Source organism: Protomyctophum bolini (assembly GCF_963924005.1).
Source record: "Protomyctophum bolini genome assembly, chromosome: 2".
Lineage (NCBI taxonomy): Eukaryota > Metazoa > Chordata > Actinopteri > Myctophiformes > Myctophidae > Protomyctophum > Protomyctophum bolini.
Window position 1 is genome coordinate 52,426,495 of NC_137863.1, and position 22,474 is coordinate 52,448,968.

Consider the following 22,474-nt stretch of genomic DNA (forward strand, 5'->3'; position numbering starts at 1 on the left):
TGCGGAGAAGGCTTTTGACCGAATTGAGTGGAGGTACCTACTAACGGTCTTAGAGAGGTTTGGATTTGGCCCATCATTTATCAAGTGGATCACACTTCTTTATACAGCTCCTAAAGCTGCAGTACTGACAAATTCTATATGCTCAGATTACTTTCAGCTCCAGCGTTCGGTCCGCCAAGGTTGTAGTCTTTCACCATATTTATTCGATATCGCTATTGAACCCTTAGCTATAGCTCTTAGAGAAGATGACAGAATAGCTGGCATTGAGAGGGGGGGCTCCGTACACAAGGCCTCGCTTTACGCGGACGACCTGCTCATATATATTTCAAATCCACTCGAATCCATCCCTCCGCTCATAGACATACTCAATCACTTTGGCAGGCTTTCAGGCTATAAATTGAATTTTTCTAAAAGTCTTTTTTTCCCAATTAACCACCTGGCCTTAGATCTTGACTATACCAACCTCCCATTCAAGCTGGAACTTCATTCCTTTACCTACTTGGGAATCTCCGTTACTCGTTCCTATAAGGATCTGTATGAACACAACTTTAAAAAGCTTCTAGACCGCACAAAATTGGATCTCGTGAGATGGGCTTCGTTGCCCGTTTCGTTAGCAGGCAGAGTTAACACAATTAAAATGACTGTCTTGCCCCGTTTTTTGTATCTATTCCAAATGATTCCTTTGTTCTTAACTAAAACCTTCTTCCGGGACCTTAATAGTTGTATTTCTACTTTTATTTGGAATAAAGCCCGTCCGCGTGCCAAAAAAGCTCTTTTGGAATTACCAAGACCATCAGGAGGCCTGGGATTGCCTAATTTTATGTTTTATTACTGGTCGGCAAATATTAAAAAGGTGAGTTATTGGGTTGCGGTCCATGAATACAAACATGGTCCAATTTGGGCCAGTATGGAAACTCTAACTGATCCCGGGATCTCTCTAGTGGCCATGTTGTGCTCCTCACTGCCAAATGGTAATTCCATACGCTCTAGCAATCCAGTAATAAATAGCTCTCTCAGAATCTGGCGCCAATTCAGAAAACACTTTGATTTTAATAATACGTGTGGCCATATGCCCGTGACCAACAATCATCTTTTTCCTCCCTCGCGAGAGGACTCAGCTTTTAAAACATGGCACGTCAATGGCTTGATTTTCTTTAGCGACTTATTCATAGATGGCACATTTGCATCCTTTAAAAACCTCCAAGATGACCATGAGCTACCAAATTCTCACTTTTTTAGATACCTCCAAGTTCGAAGTTTTGCTAAGGAACACTTTCCATTTCCAGCTATGCCAGATAAGAGTATAGTAGACACCATACTAGACTGGGACCCATACACCAAAGGTAGCATATCTAATATATATAAGGCTTTACAGGAGATTGGCCCTCCTCTCTTGGATAAAACAAAATCAGCCTGGGAACAGGACCTGAATTTAGAGCTGGAGGAAGAGTTGTGGGAACTCTCTTTGAGGCGTATTCATACAACCTCTTTATGTCTTAGACATTGCCTAATTCAATTCAAAATAGTACATCGTTTGCATTTCTCGAGAGAAAAACTATCTAAAATTTATCCTGACATTGACTCTACTTGTATAAGATGTCATCTGGAGCCAGCCTCTGTTGGACATATGTTCTGGGGATGCACTTCCTTGAACCCATTTTGGAATAGTATTTTTGATGCTTTCTCAACCATCTGTCATATGCCAATTGCGCCCAACCCGATAACTGCTATATTTGGAGTTCCCAACGACGATGCACCAATTACTTCTTCCCAAGCCAATTTCATAGCTTTTGCTTCACTCATAGCGAGGAGACTTATTCTCCGCAATTGGAAATCTGATAAACCTCCAACATTTACAAGTTGGGTCAAGGATGTTCTATCCTTTATTCCATTGGAGAAGCTCAGATACAACAGGTTCAAATCTCGCCAGAAATTTGTAAAGGCTTGGTCCCCTTTCCTTGAATTCACCCTTTCACTGTCCTCCGACTCACTGTCCTTTGATGATGTGTCCTAAGTGTTTTTCCTACATGTAATTTGGTTCACTGTGTAGCCCCTTAATCTAGTAAAAGGCAAAAAAAAATATTTTATTGTATTTACTTAATTTATTATTTATATCCTTTAATACCTGTTTATTTTATTATGATGTTTTTTTTTTTTTTGTTTTTTTTGTTTTTTTTTTGTGTTGTTGTTGTCTTGCTTTGTGATGGAACCGGGGAGGGTGGGGTATATGTGGGGTTGTTTGTCTACAAAAATTGAAAATCTTATAAATAAAGTTATAAAAAAAAAAAAAAAAAAAGATATTCTGAGGTCAAGCCTAAATGGTTTAAGTGTTTATAATAATAAATGGGCAAAAGAGAGTGGAAATGGGAACAGGAGCAAGGGGAGCAGGGGAGAAAGATGGACACCGGGAGAGAAAGGTGGAGAAGACAGGATCCACATCGTTCTGCATCTCTTCACATTTTTGTTTTTGGTTTGGGGATTTCAGAAGTATTCATATGATATTATATTATACAGCATTCAGCGTTTTATTGTGTCTGCATGTGTACCTCGGGGAAGGACACGAGCCAGCCTCAGTATGAACTAGGAAGGCAAACTTTCAAGAAAACATGAAGAGATTCATGCATTATTCAGCGACGAATGGAAACATTTTGTACTAATGTATAAGTGTACTGCTATTGAGGACGACGAATGGAAACATTTTGTACTAATGTATAAGTGTACTGCTATTGAGGACGACAAATGGAAACATTTTGTACTAATGCACTGCTATTGAGCCACAAACTGTCACAGGATGCAAAGAGACAACGGTACAATGTTCTGAGAGGCTGGAGCGGAGGCCAGCTCCCACTTCCTCTTGTCACTACGAGGTATGTCACTCTATAACAGAGCCCTGTGGCTAATGTGCGCACACACACACACACACACACACACACACACACACACACACACACACACACACACACACAGAGACAGAGAGATGACCAGTACAACAAACAGTACAGCACATTTCTTGCACAGCAATTTTCACATGAAGAGATAGCAGCTCTATACAGTAAAACTGTGTGTGTGTGTGTGTGTGTGTGTGTGGTGTGTGCCATATCCAGTGTACTTAACTTAAGCACTAGCTGAAATGTTCACGTCATACAGTAGCTCATAATATGGGGCAAGCCTCCTAGATCAGTGATTCTCAATCTTTTTCATTTCAGGGACCCTAACCATTTGACACGGGACCCCAATCGACACTGTAAAATGAGAGAGTGTAGAGATGACCCTAGTGGTCCCTCGATCAGACGTTGAGGAACAGTGGTCTTGAGGACGCTCTGGTTGTGTGTGTGTGAGAATGCGTCTGTGCATTCATGCGTGCATGTAAAAGGCGGAATGATCCATCCAAAGTAAAAATTCCAGGCCCTTCCTCTTAACCACTGTTTTAAGTGGGTGTGATGCCTCAAATGACATGTGACGGTTTTCTCTTTAATATATTTTATCCCACGATTTTTGCAACCCATTTCAGATGTATTTTCTTCCATTCATCAAGCATTTTTTGGATTCTCCATCCACCTTTAAGTCAGTGTTGTTTTCGTCGACTAAAACTAAGACGAAACATGTTCGTCAACTACCTTTTTTCACTGACGAAAACTAAATGAAAACTATGCTACGATGACTAAAACTAAGACTAAATATACTGACAATTGCATCAACAAATAAAAACTAGACTAAAAAGTTAGGAAGAGACTAGTGGACAAGAGATCCAGTATAAGTCATTTTACACTTGGTTTGCATGCTGAAAATATCCGATCTACAAGCTCACAACGCGCCGCAGCACAACGTGTTGTGAGCTTATAGATCTGATATATATTTTTTAATAATAATTTCAAATAATTTAATTATTTTTTAGCTTTGGGCATTGCTTGTCAGATGAAAACTGGATTCATTCAAAGGCCACGTTCCGATTCTTCACTATACAGTACTGGCTTTCCATTCTAACTTTGCTTCAGTCCAATATTGTCCCAGCTAAAGTATTAAGCTAAGAAATGTCAGAATTGACAAAACCAAATACCATACCATGTGCTAGTAGTTTGGACACAGGGTGCTCTCAAAGGACAAGCCTAATTCATACTTAGTCCTATGATGTGTCCTATCACGTTGAAGATAGACACATTTATATCAAACAAAGATCCAGATATTCCAACCTACTGTACAGTAAGTACACATACTGTAACATACACTACTGTAGTGTGCAGCTATGCACCATTACAGTTAAAGTGGAACATGTGCACCATCTAGTGGTGAACAGCCGTCAGTACCAGAAATGATGGCCTGTCAGGGATGTTAATCATTATCAATAGGTACCCTCACAAAAACATGCAGTAATCCTTGTCTTTAAACTGCCTCCCCCTGGCCAGCCGGGGCGCCTGATGGAGGGGAAAGGAACTGGTTGGAATAACGTGTTCCTTCCACGCACTACGTCCAACCAGGGAAACTCCCCCCTGTCAGGTGTAAAGGAGCAACTTGGACACTCAAGCATGAAGGAAGCATGAGTTAAGTCCGTTGCTCTCCCCAGGTTGGCGGAGGGTGTGTAGAGCCCAGGATCACATTAGATGATTGACACAGGGGTGAAAAATGGGTTACAAAATTGTGGGATGAAAAATATATAAAAAAAAAAAAATCATTATCAATTATGTCCAACTCAAAAGTACTATTTTGTATATTATGGTACTTCAGCATTATGCTTGCGTGAAAATGTAATCTTTAACCATGTGTTTTACTTCCACACACAAAGTACTAGGAGCGGGCAGGCTAAATGGAATGCAAATCATGAACACAGCGTCCGATTGCAGTGAAATTGTGCACGCATATTCCCACTAGGCTTAACAAGAAATGCCACTTGACATTTTTCCAAAAAATGTCAAATGTAAACAAAAAAACAGGTGGAGACCTGTGCCCAGAATGGGGCACTTTTTTCTAGTTATGGCTCGTGCCATATAGGACAGGGGTTCTCAACCCGTGGGTTGCGACCCCCCTAGGGGTCGCCAAATTATTTTGGGGTCCCCAAAGTATTACAAATATATATATATATATAATTTTTTTTGCAACTGAATGGCTGGAAACTGGAAATGAAGAGTTTACATATAGTACACATATACACCTTCCATAATGATTATATCTGGTTTCAGTATTTATTTATGGTGAATTGTCTATTATTAAGGTTATTGTAACAGTCAATTGATATTGGGGGTTGGGAGGGGGCGGGGCGGGGCGGGGGTCCCGAGACACTGCCAAAGCCTCTCCGGGGGTCCCCGGCCAAAAACGTTGAGAACCCCTGATATAAGATAAGCCTAAATAAAAAGATGAAAAAAAAGTCTATTTTTAGTAGCAACACATAATATTACTTGTCTACTCATTAAAGTGGTATTACAATGGTCACAAAGAGGCCTGTGAATTCATTCAGGAAAGTAACTATATGCACCGCCTATATTGCAAGGTGTGTCTACGCTGCACATACAAGGGATTTGTCTTGGGGAGGTTGTTACATTAGACTGAATTTGCAGTATTAAGAAACATTTACAAATGAAACAAATTAAGCTAAGCATAACATGGGGTATAAACAATACACTGCATGTACCAGGTATAAGTGCGAACAACCGTTCCCCCACAAAACCTTCGTTGATAACTTGATAAGCTTAGACTTTTGACAGGTGGTTGCACACTGCAGCCACCTGTAAGGTAGCCTGGAACTCACCTATGCTTTTTATGGCATAGGCAGCTCCCGGCAGGATCCGCCGGGAGAAACTATGCACAGCTGCGCGACAAGATACTAATTACTTAGAGCGACAGAGAGAGAGAGAGGAGCGTGTGTGTGTACATGTGTGCGTGTGTATGTCAATTTTACAAAGGTGCAGACGATCAGAAATCAGCAGAGAGTGAGCAATGTTTGCGCTACTCAATGCCGAATTGAAGTGGACTCAGACCCAGACTTTTTTTTCCTCCCTGGAAATAAAAACGTCTGGGTTTCCGAGGCTACCTGTAAGGTGCTATTTTAGAGGACTGGTTCCCAAACCTTTTCATGTCAAGGACCCCCAAATTGACACTAATTAGCCCCGCAGACCCCCATTTGAAGAGATAAGCCAGGGACCCCCATGAGAGAAGATTTTTACGGCTCTAGCAGTGATTCTCAACCCGTTTAATTGCAAGGACCCCCAGTTTGACATGCATATTAGTCTACAGACCCCCATTTTTATTTTTAATGTTCCGTTTATTCATTTTTGGTTTATTACAAATATAGAAGTAAATTGAGAAATACAAACAGAGTAACAAATACAAAAAACTAAAACACAAACCCCCATTTAATGGCATTTCTATCTCTGAGACCCCCAATTTATATAAAATCTATGTTAATTTAACTCTGAGAGTGTACAAATGGAACCAAATGGACCAGGGTCCACTTGGTTCCATTTGTACACTCTCAGAGTTACAGACCCATAAGGGTCCCTTTGGTTACAAACTATCATTTAGCTGGGGACCCCCTGGAACTCCCTCAAGGACACCTGGGGGTCCCCGGACCCCCTTTTAAAGGAGGGTAAGGAAGGAGTCACACATTTTTTATGTCTGGCGGTTCATTCTGGCGGCATAGCAGTTAGGACAAAAGTTCAGTGAGATCAGTTTTGTTGCCATTTTTGAGCGGTGGCGGCGCTTCATTACGCAGCCATGCGTGTCCCTCCGTATGCACAGTATGCGTGTCCGAGCACGGGAAGCTGCAACACGGTAAACTCTGTCAATTCTCCACCGTTTCGGACGTGGGAAGTCTCGCCGGCCCCCCTGGGCACGTTCCTGGTGGTCTGAATGTCCCGGGGACCCCCACATTTCTGTCATTTATTTTTTTCCAAATATAATGAAAGTACAGTTCAGAGCACACTACACTACAATACAGTACAGAGCACAGTACAGTACAGTAACTATAACAATAAATGTATAGTTGCACCCCTCAGTTCACACAGGTGTGATTTTTCACTTGAGACAAGATAAGATGAAGCAAATTCAAAAGGTGAAGATAACGCATAGGTTCGACATAATGTGTGACCGGCTAAAAATAATGGAGGTCATTGCCATATCCATTAGTATTAGAAGGAGAAATCAATACTTCTTCTACACTATCCCCCACAGATCCACTAACGGGAGACGCACAGGCTTCCTGTCTGGCCTCAGTAAACTCTAGGCTCATTCAACACCACAACACGGACACTAGAGAAAGTCTTCCAGAGTCCTAATGGGCCGAGTGGCGAGTGACGGGGTCAAGTTTCAAGCCCCTCGGGAAGAAAAAAGACGTTATCGTTTTACTTCATTTGAATAGCACGACCTGCTCGGCACGCACACACGCGCGCACGCACGCACACACGCGCGCACACACACGCGCACGCACGCACGCACAGGTTGCAATGCCTGCCCCTGATCAGCGACTTCCCAGTGTGATTCCTGGGTTGATCAGGCCATATTTTGCTGATACTCAGCTACAAAGGATCAGAAGACAGCTTCATTCAGATTTTATCCGCCCTATACTCTCTCAGTCTGTACATTGAGGTCACATTCTCACCAGAGAGCTTTGCTGCGATTAAAACAAATCCTGCTGCGCATTTTCAGAAAGTGCACTTTGTTTGGCAGGTGTGAAGGCTCATTCGAATCCTAATATATATGCGTATCAAAGAACCGCATTTCACTCCGAGAAAAAACGGGGGTTTCGCTTTGCTTCCAATTGCACTTGATTACGATTCGGTGCAGGTGTGAATGCAATCCGCAGTAAATAAAGGAAATGAAGCAAACAATGTGGCGGGTGAGGAGCTGAACACAGTTGGAGACGGAGAAGGCATATTTTACGCAGCGCAAAGATGTCCCGTTACCGTGGATAGACGTGGTCGAATGAGGAGACTGAAGCCCTGATCGAAATGAGGACGAGTACATTAATCAATTGCTTAAGAAAACACATAAAAACACTGCAGTGTATTATAGCCTACAGAATATTCTGTCTGTCTGTCCGTAAACATGGAGCTGTCACTGTGTGGGGACTGGGGAGCAGGGACTTTCATCTCGACTTGTAAACTTGTAAACATTTTGCGCTGCTGTCTGTTATATCGGTGTGCTCAGCGCTGTGCCTCCATGCCCAAAAGTGCGTGGCGTGGCTGCATGTGTATAGTGAGAGAGCGAGAGAGCTGGGGGGGGGGGGGGGGGGTCCAGTCCCAGACGGCCCAACACATGCACGTTATGAGTATAATTTTATCACCATAGATTTCACTGTGTTGTAGGCTGTGTTGTAGGCTAGGTTTATGAATGGAACACATTGATAAAGGCCCCCCCTGCTGCGTTTCCAATTGCTACGGATGACAGTGTGAAGGCAAACTGCAGCAAATTAAATATGCAAGAATCCCAAAATCTCTGCCCATACGCATGAGTCTACCGAAGTATTAGGTGAGAATGTGACCTAAGTGTCTCTGCTGACCTTTCTTAATGAATGTGCCATCACTGCTTGAATTCCATGACAGCCTTATGGAACAGTCATCAAGCAGGGCTTGACACCAAGGTCTCAATGGCACTGGCCTTTTGGTACTGTATGGTCATCTCACTTGTCCAAACTGTGCACTTGCCCCGGAAAGTAAATTGTCTATTATAAAATGAGGAGTAAAATATGAATTACTGTTCAATTTAACAGTCAGTGGTGTGTTCATAGAAGACGGAGCACTCTGGGCAAGTGCAGGTGTTTAGACAGATATCTGGTGTTGTGTTTATAGAAGACTGAGACAAGTTCCGGTGTTTAGACAGATATCTGGTGTTGTGTTGACGGTTGCACCCCCACCCCCCTCTGAAACGTGCACTTGCCCGGTCAGGAAGTTACCTGAAAGCAAACTCCACCCGACCAAAAGTGTCAGGTAAATACAACGTTATTTACCTGCCAGTGCCAGGCGTTGGCCAGGTATAAATAACATTTTATTTACCTGCCATAGGCTTGGCCAGGTGGGCAACCCTTTGTACCGTCAACGCTGGTCAAGTACTCATCTTCTATACCTCGTCCACATCATTTAACCACGCTTTAAGGCAGCCCGACTGTTAGTGCTTCAGAACCCTCGACCACAGACCGACCTGAAATAATGATGAGTTCCACGTTGACTCGGAGGTTGCATGTTATACCGCTGACCCAATTGGTGCCAATTACACAATTTCAGCCGATCTCAGGATACAACAAGTGCCCAGCGGAGGAAAACCAACACCCGCTGTTAAACACAACACCATCCGGGGGCATATCCGAACGCTGCGAAGCAATCCAGGTTTCCATTCGGAGCTTAAGAGGATAATATGAAGAATGGGTTGACAGAGACGCCAAACACGTGAACACGCTGTGCCGTTGACTATCATCGCGCCATTTGCGCGCATGATCAACGGCCCATCGCTGGCTCGAGCTGCAGTACCAGATGTGGCCACTATGTCTTTTTCCGCCTCACAGGGTTTCCTCCCGGTGCCGTCTCTATTAATGTAATACTCTAAGATTCGGAGACAGTCCTGGTAGAATAAAATACATAAATAAAAGGTGGTTCTTGGGAAATGGATGGACAACTGTGGCTATAAGAAAGCTAGATGGCTCACCCCGCGCTCTGGCCAATGGAGAGTGACGTTGCTACCGTACATGGCGGCCATCTTACCTCGGGGCAGCATAACATTGTGTCTAGCTTACTAGCTCAAGTTTCAACCCATTTTCAAACGGTTTGGTTTGTTATAAACGTCAGAGACGTCCGCGTACGTATGCTTTTTATACGACGTTAAATATAAAAACAAAATTAAGCAGACAGATACGCCTCCTGAATCATAGCCACGTTGACACCGTTTGTAATAAATTTTGTCAAATAAAGCTAATGACATTTAGTCGACTAAAACTAGACTGAAACACAAAAACACGCCAGGTGACTAAAATGTGACTGAAACTAAATGAAAACTATTGAAGAGACTATTATGACTAAAACAAAATATCAAATGCTTCCAAAAACAACACTGATCGCGAGGCAGTGGGTGAAGACCGCCATGCGCGGGCGCCAGCGTCGCACGGGTCACTGACTGAGCATTGACCCATTAAGACCCGCACGGGGGCATAATTAATGCCTTCTAAATCCTCACAAAGATCAAATATTTGTACAACAAGCTCACAGACATACACACACACACACACACACACACACACATATTTTTCCTTGCTTACCTCGCTAACGTTACGATCGCTGAATAATCCCACCGTGTTCATATTTTGAACGAGAGGGCATGCTGAAGTCAGAAATTAAGAGCTTAGCATATCCATCTGGTCAAAACCACGGAGAGCGCTCTCGATCACACGAGGCATTCTTTCTGAGCCGTGCGGCAGGGAAGCGAACGACGACGCGCGTGCATGCGCGAAGAGCAAGGAGTACATGGTGCAGAAGGAGAGGCCAATCAAAAAGGGGAAAAAAAAGAAAATAATTCAGAATATTCTTTCTCACGTTTGATATCAATGAAAATGCACCGGGTACGTGTGCGCACTGCGTATACACGTCCCAGCAATGGGACCCATTTAGACCGTTTCTACATCAGCGGTTCTCAATATTATGAACGGGTTAATGACACACAACACAGCATTAATGACACACAACACACTGCAGTGCCAGCACCCAGCGGTACATGCAACCGCGCCACCTTTGCACCTCCTCCCCTCCCCCTCGTGACAGCAGCCGTCCAGCCATACTCTCACCTGCTCCCTGTTGGATAAACAACAACAGCAGCAGCCAAGCTGTCCGTATATACGTCATATACAAAGGATATATATATATATATATATATATATATCTAACAACAACAGCTAAACAAGCCTCATGGATCCAAACAACAGCCGCTAAGCCTGCCCAAGGCACGAGACCCCCCCCCCCCCTGACTGCATGGCTGATACACTATAGCCACGCTGCCGCACATTGTAAGAAGAGTACACAAGAAGAGTACGCTATGAAGTAAGAGGAGTCCGCAGTACGAGTTGAGGAGCTTGACACGCTTCCAGAGACACATGTTTGGGCCTTTCTGAACTGGAACCGGAACCGACGGGTCGGCTCACTGCTCCGATCAACACACACACACACACACAGAGCAGCGTGGGGCCCCATGGCCAGGTCTGAATGGGGACAGCGCGGCTTGTAAAGAAGAAGCCGGTATAGCAAGAGAGCATGGCAGTGACAAAGACAGAGACAGAGACAGAGGGGGAGAGAGGGAGAGAGAGAGAGAGAGAGAGAGAGAGAGAGAGAGAGAGAGGGAGAGGGGCGACAATATCTCGGGCCGATTGCGATCGAGGGGGAAAAGATTGGCAAATATGCTGCCGACCTAGATGAATAATACTACAGCCAGCAAGACTAGACAATATATGAGCCGCGGGAAAAAAGATTTACACACGCTCCGATTATCCATCCCTTTTTTTTTCTCCTTGTGAAAATCAAATCAACAGCAAAGGTCGAAAAAAGAGACTGGATTGTGGACAGTATCGAATCCGAAAGCTACACATTTCAAACGCCTAACAAACTTGACAGGAGGAGCCTCGCCCCTTCCACATCCTACCAGAATCGACCACTGTCCTTTCAAGCGGGATCTCCGAACGTCAGCCACTCTCACACTGCATGAAGAGAGGAGTTAACGGGCAATTATGGGCACTAGACTCGCCCGTAAACTTCAAGTTTAGCGGGCATATACAGTGATACACGGTAATATACAGGTGTGATGGTACAATTCGGTTACCGGAGTTTGTTGGAAAGTTTAAACGGGAGTTTCCTGTAACATACACATCCGTATTCCACGTTTTTTTTGCACAGTTTTTTGCGCTCACCGCCCAACCAACCAACCAGCCAGCCACCAGTGTGGTCACTTCAGGAACCCGTGGAACCACCCAAAGCTCTGCCTATAATAACCGTATCCTCTCTTACCTGTACTTCATGCCCGTCTGGTAGGACACGCACTCCTCCAGCGCCAGGCCGTTCATCTTCAGGAAGTCCTCCATGTTCTTGATCTGCGCGGCGACGCGCTGCTCCCGCAGCCGCTGCAGCTCGGCCGGGTCGGCGGGCCGCGCGGCCGGCTGGTTGAGGCCCTGGTCCGAGTGGTAGCGGCTGATGCCGCTCCGGATGCTCTCGCTGTAGGACATGGACAGCATCTTGCCGCTGTTGTTGCTCCCGGTGCTGCTGCTCTTCCGAACGCCGCCGCCGCCCGCCGGAGGCTTCTGGTGGTGGGCGGATTTAGCGTGACTAGACGGCCGCCGGACGGGCATCCCCCGGCCGGGGCCGCCGCCGCCACCGTACATGCCCCCGTACATGCCTCCTTCCCCTCCTCCTCCTCCCCCCCGACCTGCTGCTGCTGCTGTTGCCGCGGTCGAAGCCGCGCAGGCGGCTCAGAGCGAGCGAAAACGGCGTAAACGGACGGAACGGGAACACAACGAACAGGCCCTCCTTAAAAAAAGCACCTGCTCCTCCCATGAAAGAGAGATCTCTCTCTGTCCCGCTTTGGGGCAGCGCGCCGAACACATGCATTCTGTAATCAGAGTCGCCCCAGCACAGCACACCCCTCACCCCCCCACCCCCCCAGGGCACCACTCAACCCTGACAGGCACACAATGGCAGGGTTACACTGATATAGGGGAAGGCATTCAGGTGACTGGCTGGTGATTAAGGAACAGGAGGAGGTAGTATAAAGACAGGACATATCATCATGCAATTTGTATCTTCACTGGGGAGAGAGAGAGAGAGAGGAGGCATTCACATGCATCAAGCACCCCAGTGTCCGGACATCAATCTCGTGGTCGCAAAATTCGGGTTCTCGCCCCGGCTGGAGATCCCGAAGGACAGACTTTTTGGTAATCGATTGGTTTAAATCAAAGTCTCACTGGACTTTTGATGATCAACACATATAGTATAGGCAAACACATCGAGAGACAAAAGAATAAGCAAACCGAGCCAGCGCCGATGCACTGATACTCGTGGATTTATTTTTTACCAGAGCTCAGCCAAGGACCCGTTTATTAGCTCTAAACACCAGTAGCCTCCTTTACGACTGCCTACCTGAAATAACTAACACCTACGGTAACTTAGTTCGTAATTCAATTATGTGTATAACACATTCCGATATGGACAATATCAATAACCATGTAATGTGTTGTATTGCCCGTAGAGGGCAGAAATGTAGAGGTCCTACTGCTATTCCGCTAATAAATCCACTTCCATCTACTGAGCAATGGAAGCCAAATGTTCTTCTCCTGACGAACACAACACCGGGCCTTATTCACTAACATAACCTAGACGTATGCATAGAAGTGTTCTTACTCTGCGCACAACATAAGTACACGTGCAAACATACTGCTATAGATTCATGGCGGACGCACACTGGTCAATTTTGTCATTGCTTGTGAATCAATCAGAATAATTCTAAATAGACTGTAGTTCTGGGTTCCCAGAAGGTGGCATATTGTACCCGTTTCCAGTACTCTACTTATCAATACCGCAATGGAATACTCTGTTACAAGTCTGGAATTCAACATTTACTTCAGTACTGCATGTAGGGTTGAAGTGGTTCATGCATGTTTTGGAATAATATAAAAAATCTACAAAATACTGTAACTAGTGACTAAACCTTTCAAATAAATGTAGCGGGGTAAAAGTACATTATTTGGATCCGAGATGTAGTGGACTAGAAGTAAAAGTATTGGGAATTGGATTAACCCATTCAGAACGGGAACCTTGTTTGGTGTTTTAAGCATTATGTTACACTTTATTGAAAAATAGCATATATACAAGCTCTGGCAGCGAGTGCTGCGCTACAAGCTTATAGATCTGCTATTTTTGAAAAATCGTGAAAATGTGACGCAAATCTTTTAATATAGATTGTATTATTTCAGAGTGAATGGTTTTAACTCAAATCTATGTTTCCGGAGGGTCGCTGGAACAACATATTTTCAGATGGTGGGAGGTCTGCGGCCAAATGCAGATAATTCTGGGGGCCCTTGACAAAGGATGAGCACCACTGACATAGAAACATGGGTTTTTCAGAAAACTGTCAAGACTGACCTCATGCTTCCTTCTATGCATGAGGAGTCCAAGCTGCTTCTTTTCACCTGACAGGGGGGGGGGGGGGGGGGGGGAGTTTACCCGGTCGGACATATCGCATGGAAGGAACACGTTATTCCGACCGGTTCATTTCCCCTCAATCAGAGACCAGGATTACTGCATGTTTTTTTGTGAGGGCACCTACCCTATAGGGACACGGGGAGAACATGCAAACTCCACACAGAAAGGCCCTTTCGCCAAACCCCGCCTCGGGTATGGGCACCGATGCCCACTGATGGAGGTGAGAACACGCCAACAGCACCCACAGAGTTCCCAGCTGGGATCGAACCTGGGACCTTCTCGCTGTGAGGCGACGAGCTTGTAGATCTGCCATTTTTGAAAAATCGTGAAAATGTGCCTCAAATCTTTGAATATATTATTAGTTACAGAGTGAACATTTTAACTCAAATTGTTGCTTCTGGGGGGGTCCCTGTCACAACATATTTTCAAATGGGGGGCGGAGGCATATTACATATATCATTTTTGGGGTCCTTGACATGAAATATTGAGCACCACCGATACAGAAACATAAGGTTTTTCAGAAAACCTTATATAACCTTATATATTATAATCCTGACAGAAAACTGTCAGGATTTAGAAGACTTTTTTTATTATTATTATTATTTCGACGTCAGGTCTAAATGGGTTAATCAAATCAGATTCCAAGCTGCATGTGGCACAGATCTGATTCAGGATGGATTTGACTGCCAGTCTGAACACGCAGATCATAGCTGGTCAATGTGAATGGACGGGCCAAAAGATCAGATTTGAGAAATAAATCAGATTTGAATAATTATGATTTCACTGGATGTGACTGCAGTCTAAATTCCTCAGTGGTTGAGTAGGGAGACAAAGTCCAACCGCCTGGAGATGTGCCAGTTATATTGTAATACCATAACATGACATACAGACTGGATAAAATAATGTTTTATTCATTAACATTTTTTTTGTTTGCGGCTTTAACCCATTTTGACCTGAGATCAGATTCAAAAAATGTCTTCTACATCCTGACAGTTTTCTGAAAAAGCTATGTTTCTATGTCAGCCGTTCTTTGATTTTTCAAAAATAGCAGACCAACAAGCTCATAGCGCGCCACTCGGTGGCGCGCTATGAGCTTGTAGATCTGATATTTTTCAATAGCTAATGCATAACATAATGCTAACACCAAAAGGGGTCCCCGCCCAGAATTTAATTATCATCATGATAAAGTTATTTGTAATCAGTTAGATAGTAATGCTATAAATCCTGCTCCACTTTTACACTCTCAGAGTTACATGAACACATTTAACCTATATTAGCCAATTTGTAATATATTCGAGATTAATTTTCACATTTTCATTAATTTTCAAAAAGACTCTGGGGTCTATTATTTATTTTGCATGCAGTTGTAAATGTGTGCGTAGAGTAAGAACACATTGAATAATCCCAACATGTTGCAGAAAATGTCCATACACAGCTGGGTTAAGCACCGTTAGTTAATGAGGCCCATTGTGAACACAGCAACTATATTGTTTTTCCCGACCCACAAAAGTTGGTGGATATTGTTATAATGCCTAAAAGCGATAATAAACATGAGCTAAAAAAAGGGTACGAGTAGACCTAAACATATCTATGAATGCATACTAGATGATCACGCCTCAATCCAGCAAGTTAGAATACATAAATATATAGTTTTCAATTCAATCGCAAAGTCCCTTCTGTCCAACTCTGATTCATCAAGTACAAACAGCAAGTGAAGGACAGGTGCCCGCTTAGCCATGCAATCAATATAGTATCCAATAATCAATTTAATACATACCTTAATTAAATTATTTAGCCTTCAATATTTTTGTCTCCGCAATATCAGCTCCTGTCAGTCCCCCAGCATTAACAGTCTTACTAGCATTGAAAGAAATCTCAACTTGTGTTATCAAACACCCGGCATGTGTGACTAAATAAAGAGAGGATACAGCATCCAGCTGCCGTGACTAAAAGGATACAGTTATAATTATGATGAAGTCCTTTAAGACTCAAACAGCACTCATGAAACCTACACCGAAATAACGATAATATAAACTAATACGAAATCGTAAAAAAAAAAAAAAGATCTCAACAGACACAAAATCTCAAAGATGTTGTCACCATTTACTATTCAGCGACTTCGTCACAGTTTTAATTGCCAATGAATAAAAAGGTATAGTCCAATGTCTATAGAGTCCATCTCTCGATACAGGACCAATAGGGTTCTGTCTAGTAAAAAAAATGCCTTTGACACACATCAACACACAGCGCTGCTCATCCACACGGGCGTCCACCGCATGTCATCCACTGGTCTCTCTCTATATCGCACGAGAAGACAAAAGGGGATTGTCGACGATAACTCCCAGGCTACAAGGCAGCATGCACAGCACACCCTCCTCTGCACACTATACGGACAGACAGGCAAAGCCCACTATATCAACGAGACGGATCCCCTCCCCTCCCCCGTACAGTATATACAGTAAGCCTGAAACTCACCCGATTTCTTGGGACCGGGGGTCGGCTCATGAGCCCAAACTGGGAGTGGTCTTACTAGGAAATGTCTAAACCAGTAAGTGAATGAGAAAGTGCATCCATTCACCCCCCCACCCCACCCCACACGCATCCATTTACACCCCCCCCCCCCACACACACTGTACTGTACTGTACACCACCTCCCTAACCCTCCCCGTTTAGACGGATCTCATGGAAGGGAAAATCCATTTATGTCATTTAGTTTTAGTGCACCGGCTTGTTTCTGCAAACCGCAGCGAATAATATCAGCCCTGAATAATTCACCAGAACCTCTCTCTCTCGCACTAAAAGCCTCCCGATTGTTGCTCCACAGGAAAACAATGCTCAGACGATGATAATGAGGGCCCTGGATGTTGCGTGTGCATGTGCGCATGCGCGCGCGCACACACAAACACGCACACAGATCTGGCGTGTGCGCGCACGGTCGCACGTACACACACACATGTATGCATGGAGAGCCGGGATGACTGAAAGTGACGACGGAAGGCCCGTCTGAGCAGAGACATCAAAGGGGGCTTCAGCCCCTGCCCTTTTACCCCGTCTGTAAAACAACTGCCCTCTCCAGACCATGAATGCCGCATTTACTGTGGTATTTTTAAGTGGTGCAACCACTTCTACATCCAGCTTTGTCCATGTACCTACCTGTGTACCTGTGTGTGTCTTTGAGCCTGAGTATGTTACTTATTTATACCAGAAGGGGGCGCCAGAAACAGAGAGAGGGGTAGTGCTGTGTCTCTACGTGCCTGCGTCTGAGGACGACCTAGAGAGAGAGAGAGAGAGAGACTAACTAACCACTAAGCATGTTCAAGTCCAGTCTTACCACAAAGCCACAGTCAGTGTCAACTTGGGAGGCCCAGAATGCAGTGGCAACCACAGCAACATTAGCATTGCACATGGCTCTATGTAGCGCCCAAAACACACCGTCTGCGAACGCCGCGCGTCAAAACAGCTCCCTCCGTTATTTTCAAAGGAACCTCTCCCACACTGGCGGCGTCCGACGCGCGTTCACGCCTCGCCCGACACTCCGATATGCCACTGTTCTATTTTCCAGGCGTTGCCGCGCGGCAACGCCTGTGCCGCGTCGCTGCGCACCCGGTGCAGTGTGTTGGGCTTAAGACTATACTGTAGTGCAGGTCAAAACCCCCAGGCCACACCCCACATGAAAGCAAATGCCAAAAGCTATACTGTAGGCCCTGGTGGCTCCTGCCCCATATAAACACTTCACGATGGAATGCCGTGATTTCACTGCAACTACCACGCCCACGGAAGACTGATTTATGCTCCAACGCTCGACAAAACAAATACAATTGAAAGCTAAAATAAAATCACACGTGTGAACTGAGCGGTGCTGTGTGTGTGTGTGTGTGTGTGTGTGTGTGAGAATGAACTGTGAATGACCCCAATAACAGACAGACAGACAGACAGACAGACAGACAGACAGACAGACAGACAGACACAGACAGACAGACAGACAGACCTACACACAAAGCCCTACAGTTGTGAGCGCTTAGCGCCGCTCAAAAACGTTGAGCGCAGTAAATACTAAACATAAATAGTAAATAGTAAACATGAATTAGGCTTAATTGTTTCGATGCATTCGATGCATTGAAAACGGGTAAACTTCCTTTCCCAGAATCTGTCTGTCAAGCTGTTAAACGTGACAGACAGACAGGTCTTATTGATCCCCCCTCTCTCTCACCTAAAAGAACAGCTTAGTAGGACGGCTTGCACTTTACAGAAAGGACATCAATGTGCTGCGAGGCGCCAAGATCAAAATCCGATAAAGAAGTCATTATGGGTACGTCATCCGCCGACTCGGCTCGGCAGGGCGTTTTATAACCCGATCAGCGGAACAAAGCATCGTCTATATAGATCTATCCGAGCTCGGAGGAGTCTAAAGCAGTAGGAAGACACTCGAGACAGGGAGGGCACCTACTGACAGTGGTTGGGGGAAAAAATGTACTCAAAACGTTTTACCAACCATTTAGGCCTGACCTCGAAATTAAAAAAAGAATCTTCTGAATCCTTCTAAATTTTCTGAAATAAGTATTTTCACGGTTTTTCAAAAAAAGCAGATATACAAGCTCATAGCGCGCCGCAGAGTGGCGCGCTACGAGCTTGTAGATCTGCTATTTTTCAATAGCTAAATTATAGCAATGTTTTAAACAGCAAAAGGGGTTCCCACCCAAAATGTTAAATTACCTATACTGCAATATAGAAATACAAGACAATGCCTGGAATTCATGTGATGGAATGTACTTGAGTGAAAGTACACACAAGTACTGGCATCGAAATATACTGGAAGTACCAAAAGTAAAAGTACTCATTATTATTGCAGAATGTCCCATTTTTGAAGTTTTCAAATGTATACAGGTATTTTCAAAATATAGCAGATCTACAAGCTCACAATGCATATCGGCTTGTAGATTGGTTGTTTTCAAATGACTCTAAAAATGAATCTAAAATCTAAAGTTTTCATATCATTGCACTGGAGTAAAAATAGAACAGTTGCCTCTGAGATGTAGTGGAGTAGAAGTACAGTAAAAGTCGGAAATTGGAAATACTCAAGTAAAGTAAAAAAAACTCAAAATTGTATTTAAAGCTGCTATATCCAATAATATGTCAACATTTGAATGGCCTTTTTATTATTTTTTGGTATTCAGACGCTCCCACAAAAAAAAATGTCTCTGTGACACATCTAGGGGCCACAATCTGCATTCAAAGATTTCCCTAGAAGCTTTAACTCAATTGCTGGCTGTCTGAAACAAAATAAAATAAAAATAAAGTCATTAAAATGTTGACAATATTATTGATTATAGCAGCTTTAATACAGTACTTAAGTAAATGTACTTAGTTACTTTCCGCCACCGCCTACTGTATATAATACTGTATATGAGCACAACGAAGCACCTCAACTCTTATGATAGAGCGTGACTCATGATCCACCTTAACTACTTAGCTAATGGCCTGGCTGTCTCAACCAGAAGATGGATGGAGTCATACTGTACGCCATGTGAGCGCGGCAACAACACAGCTGTGATGATGACGGAAGAACATAACATCGCCGGTGCTTCTTCTCCACCTTATTCATCTCACAGATCCACAGATTGATGTAAAATGCATTACACTCTTTTTTCTTCTATTTTTTTCCACTCTCTAATCCTACATGCAGGGGAGAGAACCCCCCTCCCCCCTCCAAGTGAGCTGTGGTGTTCCACAAGGAAGCATACTAGGGACTTTACTGTTCCTAGTATATGTCAACGACATGACATCAGCTTGTGACTGCAACTTGTTCTAGTTCCCAGATGACTCAGCACCTGCTGGTCTCGGACAGGAACAAACTGCAGGTTTTTAAAACTGTGTATAGCGAATGAATGGTATATGATTTGTTCTGAAATTCTCCAACTGTTGAGAACCGTGGCTGTCCCAGAGAGACATAAGAGACAGACAGACAGACTGACAGACAGACAGAAAGACAGGTACCTGTAAAATTGCAGCTGTCGTTTGGGGCTCCCATAGCGAGCACTGCAGGATGCACAGAGAGAAGAAAAGGAAAGACTAGGGTTAATGGAAAACAGTACAAAAGAAGATGTTAGTTTTTGGGGCTGGATACAGACAGGCAGGAGAGGAACGGAGACCATTAGGACCACAACCAAAAAGGCACAGTTCCGAAATAAGAACACCAAGTTTGAAATGCTGAGCTTAGAATCACGGAGGAAAAAAGTGAAGACAAAGGGAATAGGAAAAATCAGCTACTATTATGACAAACCTGGATCTAGTTTAGACCAGGGGCGGAGCTACCGGGGGGCCCGGGCTGTCAGATGATCGATAGACGATTTTTTTACACAGTCACTCACGACAGATAAAACCAAAGGGCCCCCGCGAATCCCGCAATTAACCAGATACAGAGCTTATAGCTATAGCCTACACTTTAGCAAAATATCATGTCTGATGAGAATGTACTGCGCTGGACAGCCTCGACTGTACAAGCACCGTGGAGTCTGTCTCACACTCTCTCCAACAGACATCCTCAGCACCTGTCACTCATTAGTAGGCTAATCACTCTGTGAGTGTGTGGAGTTCCTTTTCTCCACAACGGACTTTTTCGCTTCTAAACCCCAATTGTTGCTTTTCCCTGTGTGCGAAATAAGCAATAAGGTAAAACAGAACACAAAGATGAGTAGCCTATTTATTTTTTAAAGGAGAATTCCATACTAAAAGGCTTTCTTACCTTTCTTTGTAGTTGTTACGTCCCCATCAAAGAGGTCCAGGTGTTATTTTGTGCAAAAGCTCCTTATTGGCTATTTTCCCTACCATAAGCCCTAAATGAATTGCTTTTAATTTAATGGGATGTATGGGGTGTTGTGCTAATTCGCTTATTTCCATCGAAATAAGTAGTAAAGTGTGCCGCTTGGGTTATTATTTACATTATGAAGAGAGGATATATACAAAAAGATTATAATTTTGAGCGATGGAAATAAGCGAATTAGCACAACACCCCATACATCCCATTCAATTCAATGCAATTCATTTAGGGCTTATGGTAGGGGAAATGGCCAATAAGGAGCTTTTGCACAAAATAACACCTGGACCTCTTTGATGGGGACGTAACAACTACAAAGAAAGGTAAGAAAGCCTTTTAGTATGGAATTCTCCTTTAAAGGTAGAGTAAGTGATTTCACTTAATTCAAATATCACTTATTTTTTTGTTTTGTTGTGATAATCCTCTCTACTATAGAGTGTGCTGACCATATAAGGAGTTCCTCCCTGTCCCCAGTTAACCCCTGGGGGTCAAAAAAACCTTAGGTTTCGTTTTTGACTCTCTATCCTGATTGGACGAAGGCTTAGGTCCCACAGCCAAAAACGAAACCTAAGGTTTTTTGAGTGAAATCACTTACTCTACCTTTAAGCACCTCTCTCTCTAGCATGTGTGCACAGCAGCGCAATGACTGTAACACAACTGTTTGCGTAAGTGTATTTAAAAAAAATCCGATCGGGGGGGGGGGGGGGGGGGGGCTGTTGGGAGTCAGGTTCGGCGAGGCCCAGTCGTGCTGTCCCCCCCCCACCCGGCCCAAAGTAGTTCCGCCACTGGTTTAGACCTAAAAGCATTGTCCTCCTCGCAGTCTAAATGTCAAAATGTTTAATTGTTTATGTTGTTGTGCAAGAGAAAGCACTTTAAAAGCTACAATCCTGAACTTGATTTGGTGAATAAAACATTAGTTTAACCAGTCGTGTGTCGTGTGTAGAAGAAGAGTATGTTATACCATACTGGCACATTTGCGATAGCTAAAGGCGGAGCACCCTTTCCATCACTGTTCATAATACTCTTCCACTGAGACCTTTAGACCCAGGGTGTCGTTCCAACTTCCATCTAGACTAATACTCTTCCACTGAGACCTTTAGACCCAGGGTGTCGTTCCATCTAGACTAATACTCTTCCACTGAGACCTTTAGACCCAGGGTGTCGTTCCATCTAGACTAATACTCTTCCACTGAGACCTTTAGACCCAGGGTGTCGTTCCATCTAGACTAGACCCAGGGTGTCGGTAGGAGAACTACTGTTTGGACAAAGGTAGCACTGCCTGAAGCTCATAATAAGCCCAATGTCACCACTGGAGTCTTGCTCAGCTGTAGATAGATATTGGGTTTGTAAAATGGGAGACCAAGGTTTGAATGCCAGCAAGTACACGAAGACATATTATTGCAGCTTTAAAGCACCACTTCAGCACTTTTCAACTTACTTGGTCCTCACACATGTTCATGATAAAATTACACAATTGTTTTCCTACTCAGTCTGTGTCTGCTCTCAT

General features: G+C 44.1%; 1 protein-coding gene across 3 annotated transcripts in view; it reads right to left on the bottom strand.

Annotated features, from left to right (window-relative positions):
• The window catches only part of kcnab2a (potassium voltage-gated channel subfamily A regulatory beta subunit 2a), a 181,440-nt gene that overhangs the window by 98,152 nt on the left and 60,814 nt on the right, over positions 1–22,474 (bottom strand). For 2 of the 3 annotated variants that reach the window (XM_080783158.1, XM_080783159.1), the window contains exon 3: positions 20,148–20,189. The exons of the other annotated variant lie outside the window; for it this stretch is intronic. In XM_080783158.1, the coding sequence (XP_080639284.1) occupies positions 20,148–20,189 (42 nt within the window). The remainder of the gene's footprint in view (positions 1–20,147; positions 20,190–22,474) is intronic. 3 annotated transcript variants of the gene reach the window in all.